The sequence below is a fragment of the Heloderma suspectum genome, chromosome 16 (genome assembly GCF_057233095.1).
Source record: "Heloderma suspectum isolate Gila_16-S chromosome 16, 16-S_ref, whole genome shotgun sequence".
NCBI lineage: Eukaryota > Metazoa > Chordata > Lepidosauria > Squamata > Helodermatidae > Heloderma > Heloderma suspectum.
The window spans coordinates 2,427,820-2,445,464 of NC_139473.1; the positions used below are offsets into that span (position 1 = coordinate 2,427,820).

Here is a 17,645-nt window from a genome sequence, read left to right on the forward strand (position 1 = left end):
ACATATTCTATCGTTTGCAGCAGCCTTCTCCCAACTGGTTGCCCTCCAGATGTGTTGGACTACAACACCCTTCATTCCCAGCCAGCATTGCCATATATATGAAAGTATAACAATTACACCATCTTGAATTGGTAGGAATACAACCTTTTGTCTCTGCTTTAAATCAATCTACTTCTAGCCACTCCGCATTTCCATCAATACGGCTTTCTCGCTTTCTCATCATTTCCCATGCAAGGTTTTGGGTCAGGGGCAGCATTGGAGGTTGGCACTTTCAGGCACCTGGCAGGGCCCACACCTCGGAAGGGCCCCGCTCCTCCTCACTGTGGCTGCCTGTTCACCTTCCCTCTCCCAGCGAGGAAGCAACGAGAAGAGCAAGGAGGAACAGTAACCTCCGCCCACCTATTTATTTATTATTACATTTATATCCTGCCTTTTTTCCTCTTGCAGGGAGCCCAAGGCAGCTTACATGGTCCTCCTCCTCGTCTCCATGTTATCCTCACAACGATCCTGCGAGGTAAGTCAGGCTGATAGCCAGGGACTGGCCCAAAGTTATTCAGTGAGCTTCATGGCTGATTTAGAGCTTCATGGGGACTAGAACCCATATCTCCTGGTCTCAGTCAAGCACTCTAACCACTACACCACACTTGTGCACCTGGAGGTGGTGTGGATTGAATCCAGAGGGACCAGCAAGTGAATAGCCAGAAGCAATAGCACTGAGGCATCTTAGAAACGTGGAACTGGCGCTCCATTGGAAGTGGCTGTTTCATTTCTTCCTTTTATGAATAGCGAGACCGGGTGCAATGATTCAGTCACTGATCATAGACCATAAAACCACTACAAAATAACCATGTTGCACAAGAAAACATTATTTGTCCATTATTGTTTATTTGCTTTAGACCTTGCCTTTCCACCCAACAAAATGGCACTCTACTTGCAGGTGACAGTAATAAAACCAAGATTGAAATAAACTTGGTTAAAACAATCATACAAATACATTAAAAGCAGAATTTTTAAAAACTCAAGAATAAAAGAAATGAAAACATCACCCAGTCTGATAAAGCCCACTTCAGCAACAGACCAGCTTACATGCCAAAGGCTACCCTGGATAAAAATGTATTTGGCTGCTGGCAGAAGGACAGCAGTGAGGGGGGCCAACCAAGCCCTCTTGAAAGGGAGTTCCACCAGAGCCCCCGGAGCAGCCACCAAAAAGGCCCTCTCTCGTGTCCCCACCAACAGTGCCTCTGATGGCGGTGGGAGCAAGAGACATTATCCTCCAAAATGACAGAGATAACTTGCTGTCTAAAGCCCAGCAAGCAAGCAAGCAAGCCATGTGCCATGCCTGAGTCTATGTGCCACGACTGAGAAGGCCCACAGCTATCCAGTACCACGCATCTAGCAGCAAGGGGACATGCAACAGACCCTTCGAAGATAATCTCAGCACACTGGAAACAAGCAGTCCTTCAAGTATCCTAGTCTAAAGCTGTTGTTTTTGTTAGTATGCGTAAAAGTTTCTGGGTATGGTAGAAAAACATTAAAAGAGCACCATCCCAGGCCTTGCCTGCTGGCTAACAATCTATTAATAGACATGATTCAAAGGGGAAAAAGGGACGGGGAAGGAAGAGGAAAACAAGCCAATTCAGGCACCAGTTCTGCACAAAATTAAATAAAAACTATAACAACCAGGTGGAATGGCCACTGAGGGAGACAATCCTAGGAAGGTTGGAGCCACACAGCAACTGGCCCCAGTGAGGCCAATCAAGTGAGGTCCCCAACCTTTTTGGGTTGGGAGGTGCATTTGAATTTAAGAGTGTGTAATTGGCACCCTAACAAAATGGCTGCTATGGGGTGGCTGCTTATCCATAAAATGGCTGTCATGTTGGGCAGGGCTGGTTACAAAACACCCATTTCCCAGAAGGCAAACAGGTGAGGCTAAAAGAAAAATAACTTGCCCAAGAACTTAAGTACAAGACAAAGGTGGGTTCCGATCTTCAAAACACAAAGCTATTATTATGAACCAGAATAAAGATGGTGTGTGAGGGCAGCACCTTGCTTTGCAGTACAGCAACCTCCGGCAAAAGAATTAATAAAATTAAAATCAGAAGGGACAGGGAGCTTGGTTGATGCCAGGAGAGGGGTCTCTGGGGACATTGGTGCCCATACGCACCACGTTGGAGACCCCCAGCTGTAAACTTTACTGCCCCACCTCTTCCTTTGTTTCAGGGCTTTCAAGGTCAAAGCCAGTGTGTTGAATTGGGCCTAGGAAGTAACTGGGACTGGTAACAATGACCATACATGATATACTCATCCAGCCTACTACAGTCCGAAGTCTGCCTGCCGCATTCTGGGCCAGATGCAGGAAGCTTCCCGCCTCTTAGTGCTAACTATCAAAAGTCATTTCCATCTTTCCTTCCCTAACAGATAATTTGTTGTAAGAAAAAAGAAGAAGTAGTGGGGAAATTCAGGAGGGCCGCCTGCAAAATTTAACGAGGCAGGGTGATTGCATGACACAGGCTGATGGTTTCGAAACACTCCCTCACCACCACCACCCCAGTAACGTTTGCATCATAACAGATAAAACAGTAATACTGAAAACAATAAATAGATCCCCCCCTTCCTCCATGCAAACAAAAATAACTACGTACACAAACCTTTCAAAGGTAGCTGCCTGTAGCAGAGAAGAAAGAAGCATTAAGCCATTTTCTTTATTGGAGGCAAAGTTCAATTAAGATAATAGGGAGAGTTTTTTTTTTAATGACCATTTACATAACTTTTGCGCCCTCTTGTGGATGCTGCTCCAAAAGCCACATCTACCTTTGTTTTGGCACACTGGTATATGTATGAAGGATGCACAAAACCTGTGGGTCTCCTGCAATTTGCTGTTCCTGAATTAGTGGCTTCTTCTTTTGACTGTCCAGTGGGTAGAACATTCAGGCTTTCTATTCCAGAGTCCAACTTATTCCAGTGTTTAGGAAGATACGGCATTCCAGATCCATGTGTCAGCTGATGACATGGATTCTTGGCAGAGCTTGTATATAAGAAGAGACATGCTGTATCATCCTGCAGGATTCTGGTCATAGAGCTTTTCTACACGAGGCATTTATTGTGTGCTCATGATTTCTTACTCATGATTGTTTACAGGTTCTTTAGACAATGACATGATCGTCCAGTTTCACGTCTGTTTTTTAAGAGCATTTTTCGGGGGCAGGGGAAAAGGGGTATATTTCTGAAAGCAAAAGAAAAGAAATTTTCCTACTTGTGTAATTGTGATATTCTGCTATAGTACAGTGCCACCAAAAGGTTATGTAATAGAAAAGCAGGAAAGGAAAAGCTCTTTGTATAAAACTCAGATCTGAATTCTGCAACAAAACCCAAAATAGATAAAGTGATAGACGCAGTGAATTTGAGCTTTTCTACATGAGGCTGTTAATCAGCTGTTAATCCACTGTATCTACTTCGGGTTTTGTCGCAGAATTGAGGTCCAAGCACTACATGGAGAGCATTTCCTTTCCTGCTTTTCCACCACATAACCTTTAGGTGGCACTGTGGTATAGCAGAATAGCGCAAACACAGAAGTTAAAAAAGTGTTTTCTTTTGCTTTTACAATTGCATACACTTTCCGTACTCGAAAAAAAACTTGCAGAAAGTGCAGTTTAAAAACAGAAGCGAAGCTGGAGGGTCACAGTATCACCTAAAAACCTGTAAACAACCATGAGTAGGGAATGATGACTGCATGATAAGTGCCTCATGTAGAAAAGCCCTTTTAGAACTGGAAGGGACCCAGAGGCTCAATTCGGGGATCTTGCAGTGACAGCATTGCTGATAGATGGCCATCCAACCTCTGTTTAAATGCCTCCAGCAAAGGAGAACTTACCACCTCCCGAGGCAACCCATTTCACTGCCAGACACTGCTAAACATTACAAAGAACTTCACCGCAAACTGAAATTAACAATACATATCCACTTAAATGGGAGATATAAGTGGGCGGCCGGGGGGGGGGGGGGGGGGGCTTAGCGACACCCATTCAGGTTGGGATGAAAGCTGCTCCCTGGCACTGCTAGCTGCTGAGGATCAAACTTATGTCTGTCTCTGCAGCTCTGCCCCTTTACCCGCATAGCCTCAACCCTGGTTCTGTTTCTTGGTCACACTAAAATGTGACAGGGTCACATTTTAGAGAGAGAGTCTGAGGGAGGCAGTGGTGTAGTGGAGTCAGGGCTCACAGGGTCAAAGCTCTGAGACTGATTAGCAGGAATGCTGACATCATCTGCCACCCCACCCAGATTTCCCTCTGAGCTGAGTGGCAATTCTCACAACAGCTGGAGGCAAATGAATTTTCTCAACAACAATATATTAATCTTTGTTGTAATGCAAAGTATTTTGGGGTGGCTTGTTTATATATTATTGCACTCATATCCTGCCTTTTTTCTTCTTCCAAGGAACCCAAAGTGGCTTACATGGTCCTCGTCCTCCTCTCCATTTTATCCTGACAACCCTATGAGGTAGGTTAGGCTGAGAGTCAGTGACTGGCCCAAAGTCAGCCGGTGAGCTTCATGGCGGAGTGGGGATTAGAACCTGGTTCTCTTGAGTCCTACTCCAACACTGTAACCACTACACCACACTGGCTTGGTCTTGAATGGTCAGTTAAGGCCCATCAGCTTTGCCAAAGACCTGCTCCTGGTGGAGATGAAAACTGCTAGAATGGGTGTGTTGATTTGGATCCACACATCTGCCACCATTTTGGACTCTCCTTGGGGGTGTGGCTAGGGGACTGCTGTGATGAGTGCCTGCACTTCAAAATTGACACTACACCACTGGATTGGGATGGTTGAAAGCCGTGATGGTGTATAAGCCAGGGCTGAGCAGCTGTCAGAGTGGCACCGGGAACAGAGGGGGCGGGTAGGCGTTCTGCCACCAGTCAGAGCAAGAGGGTCAAGTTAGGAGGACACGCCCAGCATCAATGATGAGGAACAACCCAGGAGCCAGAGCTAAGGACAACACCAGGAGTCAGAGCCAAAGAACATGCCAAGACACACGGGAGCATTGCTGAAACTCCCAGCCCAAACAGGAAGCCTTTCATAGCTCTTCTTGTCTCGAAGAGGCAAATGACCAACCCGTGGGAGCAGGGCCAGTCCAGAGACTGAGGACACTCGTTTGCCAGGGAAGAGGCTCCCTGCGGCAGTTTCAGTGGCTCACCAAATGCACCCAGAGCGGAGAGTCCCCCGTGCTGGTGGCAGCTCCTTAACAGGGTGTTTTTTTAAGTGGGGAGGGGCTGGTTGTGAGGAGATGGGGGAGGAGATGGGATGAGTACCCGGGGGAACAGAGGAAGGTGGACCCCACAATGTATGGCCTAGTGCTAAGCGGAATGCCGCCTGTGTGGTGGTCTGTCACCCTCTCCTGCTTCTTTTCCCCCCAGTCCCGGGGAGGAAGGGAATACAGGAGGCTCATTGACATCCTGGTAGCCCACCGGACATTTATGTCAGTGGTGTAGTGGCAAACGCTGAGGTGCAGGCACTCATCGTGGCAGTCCCCACAGCCGCACTCCCAGGGAGAGTCCAAAAATGCCAGCAACTGTGTGGATCATGACCAACAGCCTGTTCTAGCAGTTTTCATTCCCACCAGGAGCAGGTCTCTTGTGAAGCAAATGGGTCTTAATCGCCCATTGAGGACAAAGAGACCCCAAAAAACTTTTGCATTACAACAAGGAACAATATATGGTTGCTGGGAAAATTCATGTGCCCTGCCCTGCCCCAGCTGTTGTGACAATTGCAGCATAGCTCAGAGGGGACGGGGAAGCCTGAGGGGGGTGCCAGATGACGGCAGCATCCCTGCTAAGAAAAGAATCCGGGGCTTCTACCCGGCAAGCCCTGGCTCCGTTACACCACTGGTTTCTGGGGCCTGGATTTGGCCCAGGGGATCACTGGTTGGGCAGACTTGGAGGATGGGGGAGCAGGTAGAGAGTTGTGCTTTTGAAGCTGGGTAGGACAAGGAATAAAACCAGAAGAGCATTGGAGGGGGTGGTCAAAAGCATCTAATGTCTCCACCATGGCTGCTGTCTAGCACATACCCTTTGCACTCATTGAGCAGGCTCATCTCCCGAGGCCCCATTAAGCCTCCTGCTGGGTCCAGGCCGAGGTGGCGGGAACGGCTGGGGCACTTTGTTTAATTTCCGATCACTCGTTTGTGACAAACAAAAGAGTCCCCCGGACACCAAGTGCTGAGGCAGCAGCTCACATGCCAGCGCCACCTGCCCTCATGTGGCCTCGGAGCCGGAACCACAGCCAGGGCACCAGGAGGCCCATCTGCCCACGTCTGAGAAGAGCGCTCCTTTCCCCCACAGAGTTAAGGCAGCCGCCAACCCCAGCAAGTGCTGCCCCTGTGCAGGCCCAGGGGGAAGTGGGAGGAGGAAACTGCCCTCAAGTCTTCTCTCCAGCCCCAAAGGAAATTGAGGTGCAGCTGCTGGGATTGGACAGTTTCACAGCTCCTGACAAATCCATGGAGAAGGCAGTCAGTGGCTGCTAGTCTTGTTGGCTATATGCTAACTCCAGTATTGGAAGCAGTCTGCCTACATAACCAGTTGCTGGGGAACATGGGCAGGAGGATGCTGTTGCACTCATGTCCTATTTGCGGGATTCCACAGGCAGCCGGTCGGCCACTGTGTGAACAGAAAGCTGGACAAGACAAACCTTGGTCTGATCCAGCAGGGCTCTTTTCATGTTCTTAAGAGGAAAAGAGGGGGCTGAACACTCTCCCCAGTGCAAGCCCACCTGGGTTGTAGGTGTGCCCTTGTTGGAGCAGAACCTCGCCTTCCACGCTTGGTCTACGCCGATCGCCTGACCATCCACATAGGAAATGTTAGGCTGCGAAGTCCTCGGGGAGGAGGGGACTAAAGGGAGAGGAAGCCACACTAGCAGGGACTCCAGACTGACAGAAGGAAGTCATATTTCAACTTTGTCAACTTCCAGAATTAAGAGAAGGGCCATCACTCAGCAGTGGTGTGTCTCCATGGGGATTAGGCATGATGGCCATATATTACCTCCGGCTTCGGACGCAGTCATCCTCCCAATACCTCTTGCTGGGGTACATGACCGGGAGGGTGCTGTTGTGCTCTTGTCCTGCTTGTGGGCTTCCCTCTGTGGCATCCCGTTGGCCACTGTGGGAAACAGGAAGCCAGAATAGCTGCTAGAGTATCAGTCCAGTTCTGGGGCCACTTTTTGGCAGGGGTGAGTGTCATGGGGCAGGAAGGGATGGGCACTGTGCCATGTGGTCCTCTCCTTTCCCCAAACACATACTTTGTTGCGGACCAAGCTAGCCATTTCCACATGCAGCCACCCCACTGGGTGAGGCCAAGGGGTGTCTGGATCCATTCCCCGCCAAGAATGCAACTTGGACCGTAGTGGCGAGCTGCTGAAATCTCCAGGGATCAAGAGAGGCACAATGGCAAAGAATGCATCATGCTGACTGCAGCTCAAAAGCTGCCTAGTCCCTGTCTGGACACGGGCGCTATATAAACAAACGGAGTCAGTCCCAGCAGTAAGCAGCCCCTGGAGGAACTGTCAGTATTCAGCGAGCGAGGTGAGTCACTCCAGAGAGCTGAGCTGGGTGCTTCCCCCTTCTAGACTTTTCTCAATAGGATAAGCCTCATAATTTACGATTTTCATTGGAGGCCCTGTTATACATCCCACCCCCAAGAGAGGCTAAGCTGGCAGACACTCAAGGCAGGGCTTTTTTGGGAGCATCACCCTGACTCTGGATCTCCCTCCCTAGAGAGGTTAGATAGGCTTCCTCTCTGTTATGCTTTAGGCGGGCAGCAAAGCCTCTCCTGTTCCATCAGGTTTTTGATGGGGATTAATATAGTTTTTATGTCTCTCTTTACTGACACCCACTAAATTTTTGTACTGAATGTTTTCATTTGGTTTTACTCCTGTATTGGTTGGGTTTTTTGTGATGTTGAAGTTTGTACTTCGTTATTGCGGTTGTATTGCATGAGGTGCCTGGTAGGCAGCGGGTGTGATTTATCAGTTTATTGAATAAATCGGAAAGATCCCCACCTACCGTTATCAAACAGTCTCTACTGAAGAATCGGGCAGGATTTGGAGTTTCTGAACAAGAGCTGGATAATAATACAATGCTTTTTTCTTTTTTAATACCAAGCTTCTTGAGTGTTTGCATGCATATCTATCCAAGTCTATCTATATGTATAGTAATCCTTGCAACAACCCTGTAAGGTAAGTGTGGTGTATTATTCCCATATCAACAGTAAGGCTGACCACTTCATGGCAAGGGCAACAGTTGAACTATAGAGGGCCTTCTAAGAAGGATGTAGACAAACTGGAATGGGTTCAGAGGAGGGCAACAGAGATGGTCAGGGGAACAGAGAAAAGCCCCATGAGAAAGGATGAAGGACTGGATGTGTTTAGCCTGGACAAGAGAAGACTGAGATGGAACATGCTACCCTTCTTAAGGTTGTCACGCAGAAGGCAGCAGAGAGCTGTTCTCTGGTGCCCCAGATCTAGGGAGGTATGTGAAATTTGTTTCAGTTTGGGTTTGGTCAGGATTTTACTCAGTTTGCACCTTTCATACATTTCCAAGCTTGCAATGTGATTCGTGGACTCCCCACCCCCTCCAATGTCCGACAGCATGCGTACATTTAAAAAATTGCACTCATGTTCTGGAGGTGCAAACAGAGTAAATTCTGGTCATAACCCCACCACCACCACCACCCGGCGCGCCCCATGTAGTTTGAGAGGCAGAAAATGTGGTATGTTTCAAACGCCTCTGGAAAACACACCTGTTCACCCAGGACTGCTCTGGCTTGAAAATAATTGCAACTAATTGTATGTTGCTCCATTTCACTGTTCCTTGTGTTGTTATTGTAGTTTGAAATTGTTTTTAACAGTATATTTTAAATCTATTTGTATTGCTATTGTGACTGAAGTTGTTTTTAATAGTGTTTTTAATGGTGTACTTGAATGTGATTTTTAATATTTGTGAACCACTTAGAGACTTTTTATATTAAACGGTATAAGTATTAATAGATAGATAATTTAAAAATTAAATGAATTTCTCATACGCCCTATTTTGAGAAGCCAGACTTGTCACTATTGCCAGACGCTGCCCTCTGCTGGAGACGCCTGTGCTTGCAGTGAGGATGGCGCCAAAGACCAGTGTCAAAACCAGCTCCCACGCCTGCCAGCCCAGATTTTAAGACAACCTAGATTGATTTCGTTTTCTCTCCCCTCCCCCCAAACCTGGTGTTAGAACTCATCCCTGCAGCCAAGATAGCTCAGACAAACCCACAGCCAGCACAACGTGGCCCATGGAAGGTACGTCCCAAAGGTGAACAAACATGGTTTAGAAATTAATAGTCTTATGGCACCTTAAATGCAAACTACTACTACTACTACTACTACTGTTGTTATTATTATTACTGCCACTGCTGCTTTTATAGACAAAGCCAGCTCCAGGTTGGAGATGGGCCCCACGGCAAAGCCGAGTTGGTTATGCTCCCTCCTGCATCCGTGGGTCTCCTCATCTCACACTTCCCTGGTGCTGGTGGAGACAGCAGTGGGCATCCATGTGCTGGGTGGTTGGGAGCTGGCCAGCCAACCTTTTGATGCCCTGGAGTGGCACCATCAGGTCTGGTGCCAAGGGTCAGCATGGTCAGGCCACTGCCAAGAGCCCACACCCCAGCAGGGGCCCACTGCTAAGGCCCCCTGGATGTGCTGCTCCTCTTCCCCACTGCAACCTGCTTGTTCACCTGCCTCTCACTCTGGCCTGGACAATGGTGCTGGTGAGGAGGAGGAGGAGGAACAGGAGATGCCGCGGCCTCCTTGCTCCCTGGCTGTCTGCCTGCCAAGCAAGCAAGTGGCAACAACGATGAGAAAGAGGAGATGCAAGAGCAGCTGGTGACAGTGGTGGGGAGAAGGTTGACTCACCGAGAGAGTGGCCCAAGGGTGCCTTGCCCAAGGGTCCCAAAAACCGGAGCCACCACAGGGCACCACATCGGTAGTATGGTGGGAAATTCAAAGGGTGGTCTGACTACAGACAAAAAGTTGGGAGGAACCTGGGCAGGTGTGAGCAGCGACTTTGCCAGGACACTGGGGCCTCGGTAACTGCCCAAGCAAGATGGATGCCAATGATGGGTCTTTTCGTGGACTAGAACAAAGGTGCTGAGCTGAGGGCCAAATCTGGCCGGCCGGCCTGCCTGGGTTTCCCAGACAGCCACGCCCTTTCCCCCAACAACCAATCATTTGGTGGTTTCCTGGCTTTTGCACAGCCCCCCCCCCCCCCCGGCCACCATTATAAATGGCTGAACTGCTTCTCTGAAGGCTTAGTGACTGGCAGGAAGAGCTTCAACCTAAAACAGGCTGGCATTTTTGGCCCCACCCACCACTGGAATGCAGCCCCTGAAAAAGGTTCCACCCCCCTGGAGTAGAGGCTGCTTTATGCCTTATTTTTAAAGGAGTGAAACAGTTGTACAAACCCCAGAGTGAAAAAGAGTGAGATATTTTGTTGGGCAGTAGCAACGGTGCAGAAATAGGCTGCCCTAAAAGTGCAGCTAAACGAGTGACATCGTGCACGCCACCCCCCATGCAACCACACCCTCTTCCAGCCTTCCAAGACAGGGCCCGACCTGATGGTTCCGCTCCCTTTCAGATTGCCATCTACGACCAAGACAACTTCTAGGGGAAACGGATGGAGTTCACCACCTCCTGCCCCAGCATTGTGGAATGTGGCTTCGACAATGTTCGTTCACTCAAGGTGGAGTGTGGAGCGTGAGTATGGGTCGATGCTGCCTAAGCACGGTCCAATCGCCCACCTCCCCCGGGCTGGTGGGAAGTGGCTGTGGGTCCGAAATCACCGACAGCCACAGCTCCAAGTCATTCGCCTCGATGCAAGCGTCTCTCCGTCTATTCTCAGTACGAATTTCCAAATTTGCTCAGCCAAACTACACCCAGAAGGGTGCTTCACTGCCGCTCCGGAGCCCACAGCCTGCAAGCAAGAGATTTTTAAATTGTATTTATTACATTTCTATACCACCCAATAGCGAAGCTCTCTGGGCAAAGTTGTTTATTATTACGTTTACATCCCACCTTTTTTCCTCTTGCAAGGAAACTAAGGCAGCGTACATGGTTCTCCTCTTCCTCCTCCTCCTATTTTATCCCAACAGCCCTGTGAGGTGGGTTAGGCTGAGAGTCAGTGACTGCCCCAAAGTCACCCATGGAGCTTTATGCCCAAGTGGGAACTAGAACCCAGATCTCCTGATTTCCAGCCCAACACTCTAACCACTACACCACACTGGCTCAGATACCTGGTTCAAACATAACTCCCTGGTCTTACATTCAAGACCAGAGGGTCTCTCGCCTTCAGAGGGTCTCTTAGCCTTCAGCGGCCTGTTCCAGAGCTGCTTCTGTGACATCACAGCAGAAAGACAGGGAGCAAAGAGGCTGCGGCACCCCTGCTCCTCCTCCTCGCCACTGCCGTTGCCTGGGCCAGAGCAAGAGGCAGGTGAAGAGGAGGAGCAACTCCAGGGGGCTCTTGTCAGTGGGGTGTGGAATTTCGGCAGATGCCACATTGTGCTGACCCCTGATGCCAGCCCTGCTCCACCCTGCTGTAGGGCAGGCCAGTGGATCCAGTGCAAAGGCAGGGGGCAAAATCACTTCTCTGCTTTGGGCCTTCCGAGAGTTGCCAAGGGCCACTTGCAGCCCAGGCTGACCAGTGCCTTCTCTTTGCAGCTGGTTCGGCTACGAGCACACCAACTTCTGCGGGCAACAGTTTGTCCTGGAGCGTGGAGAGTACCCTCGCTGGGAGGCCTGGAGCGGCAGCAACGCTTACCACGTTGAGCGGCTGATGTCCTTCCGCCCCATCTGCTCAGCGGTGAGTATAGCCTGGGCTACACGGCATTAATGCCACCAGCCCATTAAAGCGGGATCTTTGCGGAGGAGCAACGTTACCAGTTCAAGAGGGAAGTTTTCAAGTGTCAAAGAGGCCTTCTTCAGGCCACATATTTGAAACAGAACGGCTACAAAGGGGGGGGGAATGGTGCCTTGGAGAGAATTGGGTACTGATTTTTTATGAGAGCATTGCTGCCACTCCCTCTCACACCTGCATGGAAAACATGCTCTGGGGCCTGCCCTTAGAATCGTCACTCAGCTTTCCTCAAGCTGAGCCAGCACTGCTTGCAGATGAAAGTCAGGCACTCTGCACGCGCTCCATGGCACTGTCGTCATCTTTTCATCTGTCTCATGTTGAAAAACAAGGTCCTGGGCTAGGCAGGACAGTCAGTCTCACCCAGGGCCTATTCTTCTGCACCCACAGAACCACAAAGAGTCCAAGATCATACTTTTTGAGAAGGAGAACTTCATGGGGCACCCGTGGGACATCCAGGACGATTACCCGTCTCTGCAGGCCATGGGCTGGAGCAACAACGAAGTGGGCTCTATGAAGATTCACTGTGGCGCGTAAGTTGGAGGCTGGCAGAAGAATTTGGGGCAGCAAAGGGGGGGCCAGGCAGAGTCCAGGCTCTGCATGACTAAACCGGTGATGTGAGCAGGCTGACTGGTCTTGCAGCGCAGGCCAGGGATTTGCAGCTGGGAGCCCTGTGTCAAAACTCGCCCAAGAGAAGGGTGTTGGACCTCAGGCTCTTTGGGGTTCCACAGATGGCCACACCCCCTTCCCTTTCCCCAGACTGCCCATTTTGAGGTGGTTTCCTGGCTTTTGCATAGCTTTCTTTTAAGGGTTCATTACTGGCCGCACGAGGTTTAAGCTAAAATAGGCTGGTATTTGGGGTATTTGGACCTCACTGCTTTTGACTAACACAGCCATTCTTTGGTTACTCCCTGCCCCACGCACTCAGGAGTGCAGTCGACTGGGGGGTGAAAATGCCCCCCCCGCCGTTGCTTTACATACTAGAGCAATTAGGTTTTTCTAGATGGAGTGCCATACGTTACCAACATTCCCCAAATAGTCTTGGCCCCACAGCATGCCAACTCGGGTGTTTTCCCCCCTCCCCTTTGCAGGTGGGTTTGCTACCAGTACCCTGGTTATCGTGGCTACCAGTACATCTTGGAGTCCGACCACCACGGCGGTGACTACAAGCACTGGCAAGAATGGGGCTCGCACGCCCAAACCTTCCAGATCCAGTCGATCCGCCGTGTCCAGCAGTAGACACCTGGAGCATCTTTCCCCAGGTTGCCATAGTTGAAGGAGTCCCCCTTCACCCCGCCCCCAACCCCCTGTGCAGTACACGGGTGCTGAGCCCTCTGTGACACTGGGCTGGAGAAAACTCTCCTCTCCAGGGTCCTCTTTGCCTCCATGGATATGAATAAACACCTTGGAAGAAAACAAAATCTGTGGAACAGAAAGCATTTCATGCACGTTTTGTCACCAGTGTGTTCACGCAGACCTCCCAGGTGTACTAAAGTGGCCCAACACCATGTCAACACTAAATGCACCATTTGTAGCTGCGGGCAGAGGGAAAGGGGAGGGCAAGGCAGGGCGGTGGCCTCTGGGCACTTAAAAATCAAGATCAGAATTCGGCATCCAGGAAAGCAACTTCTGCTCCAGCGGGTGGAAGCAAAGCATGCAGAATTCTGTCATGTATGTTGCTTCTGCTGAGGAGCAGAATGCAAAGGAGCACTAAACTCCCCGTTTGAAGCTCCTGCGCTGGTCTGGGAGCACATTGCCTATCTACGGAGTCTTATCTTTGTAGCTACTGAAGGCTAGAAGCTTGGGGGGGGGGACCCTGGGAGGCAGAAGTCCCCTGAAGCTGAATTCTGCATCCACTTCTGTACGCATGCAGAATTTCAGCAGACTCACACAGCCACATAGTGGTGTCCTGAGCCTAGGAACAAGATGGCTAATATGAAGGCACCCTTAGGTGATCCTTGGACATTTACAGGAGCCAGTTAAGCTGTACGGCACGGATGGCAGGTGACGGCCCAGCAAGGCCAGATTTGTGCCTCCTAGTTGGAAGCCTCACTTCTGTCCAGGTGCCCGTTTACAAAGTGTGCATAAAGAACACCGCAGCACAGGACTCTGCCTGCATGGAAACTGGCTGAATCAACTGCGATTGCTGAGCTCCAAAATCAGAATCAGCATAAGCCAGGCAGCCACCCAGAACACGAGGGAAGGGGAAATTAAAAAAAAAATTAAGTACCACCAGACAAAACACATGGAAGCTTAAATGTTTATTCAACAATTTACATCATGTAGCATCTCTTTTAATTTATTTGTTCTACACACATCTCTCTCCCCATTTTTAGTTTTATTTTTCTTCATTAAAATATAAAATAGATTTTTTCAGGGTGGGGTGGGTAACTTAAAACATTTAGGAACAGTTGTGGAACAGAATTCAAACATGACGATGCAAGTTTAAAAAAAGTGAGATTTGGCTTCCATAGTTGACAAATTTGACCCAGCTTGAACAGCCATAACGGAGGTTGTGCTAACTAAGGAAAACCGTGAAGCTTTTGTTGGAGCCCCCCCCCCCGCCCCCCCTACACACACAAACCCAGTTTCTACAGTCTGAGAAATACCACCCTGTGCAACTGGGTACCCATCCCAGCTCTACCCTCGGCGAAAAACACTGGGGGTTGGGGAAAGGAAAATCTCTGAACTTCCCACAGACTATGCAGGAAAGATACTTCTGCTCTCCAAGTCTTAGCCAAAACCCCCATTTGCTACTGAACAGAGTGTTCCAGAAGTTTGACTTCTGTCTTGCGGGAATCGGTGTCTCTTGCACACATATCCTAGACTACCTTGTCTTATCTGCACACACACACAGACTTAAGCTTCATACAGCTCGTCACTGGCCAGTCTGGGCCTCCCAGAAGCAAAACTGAGCACCTGTGGCGAGCAGAGGCCATATGAAAAAATAGAACAGAGTGGGAAATGAGGGAGCCTCGTTGGCCGGTGCTCCGGCGCTGCCTCAGTCCATTTCAGTGGGGTTTGCACAGGGAGGCCACCCCTGAAAGGAGCTGAAGCTGTGAGCAGTGGATCCGACCCCCAAATCCAAAGCAAGCCAGGCAAGTGTTGGACCCAGGTCTGTGTAGAGCAGGCTGCGTTCCAACACCAGAAGAGAGGAGGCATAGCCCACAGCTGCAGCCCAAACCCTCACCCCAGATCCAAAGCACAAGGAACCACATCCAGCACATGAGGAAATTTGTATGGTGGGGGGGAGAACACCCAGGAATTTAAATACAACTCTTGGCCATGACCCAGGGAGCCCGTTAAGAGGTGTCAGTGAAGACAATCTTACTTGTCCAAGCATTAGAAAAGAACTGGGGGGAAGGAGGGGCACAGATGGTCAACTGGTCACATGGGCAGAACGCCCGCTCCCATCATCAATGGCCGTGCTGACTAGGGAGGCTGGGGATTGTAGTATTGTGGGCAGAAAGGCAGAGATTCGGTGCCTAGACCAGCTTGTGAAAGTTCTGCTTCCAAACAGAGATTTGGGGGCTTGAGGCCGTCAAGTTTCCTGGAATTCAAACTCCACACACACAAAATTAAGACATGAAGTTATGCACGTTTGCAGTTTTGAGGTTTGCATCTCAAATATGCAAACTTTAGACGCCTGTGCATGCATGCACACCCACCCAGCCCTCAAGTCAATTTGCGACCTGCCCCAGGGGAACATACATCTCAAGCCTCAAACTGAAGATTTGTCATTTCAGCTCAGCTGCAATTGAAAACAGTTGCTGAGGCTGCAGAGACGGGCAGGAAGAAAGGTGCCAATTGTTTTTAGGGAGGGGGTGACCCAGCTACTATGGAGAATACAGCGTAACCTAAATCAAACCAGATTCACCACTCAGTAATGGGGGAGGGGGCACACCAGCAGCAATTCTTGACGTATCAATGTAAAAGTCTCCAATATTTTTAACTTAGTACACACACACACACACACACACACTTCTTAGAAGCACACTGAACTTTCGGTCCTAAAATAAGCTTACTAGAGATTAAGCCTCCTTGAACTTGTGGAGACTTACTTCCAAGTCAACACACATAGGATCAGGCTACAGGTTACTTTGAGCAATGAAACACAAACTGTTTTTTTTGGGGGGGGGGGGGGAGTTGCTGCTGTTGTTGTCTGAAGATGTAGTTTTATTTCAACTAAACATCTCTCCCACTCACCCGAAAGAGCTTCAGAGAAACCCAAGTGTGCAAAAGGCATTACTGTTTTTAAAATTTCAATGCACGCAAAACTGATGCATACACGCAGACATACACACGCACAGTGGCAGGCGTACAGAGATGCTATCATACAGTCTTATGAACCCATACATTGCGTATGTGAGGGGGAGAGAAAATAAAAGATTACACAAGTCAAGAGTCCAGGTTTGATTCTATGGGCTATAAGCAAGCACCCCTCTAGGTTTTATTTCAAATGCAAGGTGCTTTTGCCGCCTTTTCCTAAACTAACCCTCCCCCCTGATTGATAGATCAATAGAAAGAAAGAAAAGCCTGGAAAGGAACTCCCGATCAACTAAATTATCACGCTGTGCAGATATTACAGGTACAGAAGTTATACTGGATGTTTAACTCCGATGCAACACCCTATGGCAAGTTAAAATGATGTGGTTTTGCACCCTTCAAAATGAAATGCACAAGAACACTTGCATCTCCTGGAATTCCAAGACTGCCTTCAAAAATAATCAAAGAACCGTATGCCAGGTTTTTGCCTAAAGAGAGATACGTAATGACTGTATGCAGACACACAGGTACGAACGGTTGACGAGTTTCACCCCTGGTTCAGCTGAGAAGTCTCCAGCCTCCAATCGTCGTGCAAGCAAACACCAGTGCGAGAAAAGCGGCTTACCGGGCACATATCCCTACATGTCCACCCCTACAAAGATCAGTGTACTGGAGGAATACAATCAGATGCAAATAAAAAAACTAAACATACAGCCACCTACTAGCAAGGCACATCATATGTAGGCAAAGCAGAACAGCAGTCAACAAAGAGAGACAAAACCAGTTTAGAGTTTGGGAAGTAGCAGTCTGGGTACTTTTGTGGCGGGGGGGAGGCACTCAAGCATGCTCAAGACACGCATCCTTTTCCCTCCATTTATTAGAAGAAGTGTTCTCCCACAAAGAGGCCTTGTGGATGCATATCACAAGTCTTGCTGGCTCTTGAAAGCACCCCAAAGCTGCCAATGTGGAGTTGTTCAGAAGACAGCCCAGAAGCTATTTGGTCAAGAGACAAGCGCAACAACTAGAGAAGACTTTTTGGCCTGCTCTGCCAAGCAAGTGAAACTAGCCGAGTCAAAGATTTGTGAGGTCCCCCATCAGCTCCCAACAGAGCAGGGTGGATGGGCCGCTTGATTTAGCGACAGTGAATACCCAACCAACTTTTCCTGCTCAAACCAAGAGTTAAAGCAGGAGTGAGGAACCTCTTTCAGCCCAAGGGTCAAATTCAATTTCAGAAAAGCTCCTGGGGGGGCTGAAGGCAAAAGAGGCAGGACCAAAGGCCTTCTGGGAAACCTCGGTGGACAGGATTTAGCCCCTGGGCTCAAGGTTCCCCACTCCTGAGTTAAAGATTTAACCATCTTCAATAACTATCCTCAGACCAGGATGCAAGAATATGACCAAATTATATTAATAGGTGCACTGTGGCCGAGGAGGAAAATCTTTTGCAGCATTCTGA

The 17,645-nt window shown here is 49.3% G+C and overlaps 1 protein-coding gene across 1 annotated transcript; it reads left to right on the forward strand.

The window, feature by feature from the left end:
- Positions 1–228: 228 nt before the first annotated feature.
- Positions 229–13,447, forward strand: CRYBA1 (crystallin beta A1). The gene is given in 6 exon segments (XM_084823309.1): positions 229–514; positions 9,257–9,321; positions 10,655–10,773; positions 11,734–11,875; positions 12,317–12,459; positions 13,018–13,447. Coding segments are annotated over 6 exon segments (903 nt in total). The 3' UTR covers positions 13,166–13,447.
- Positions 13,448–17,645: the final 4,198 nt, after the last annotated feature.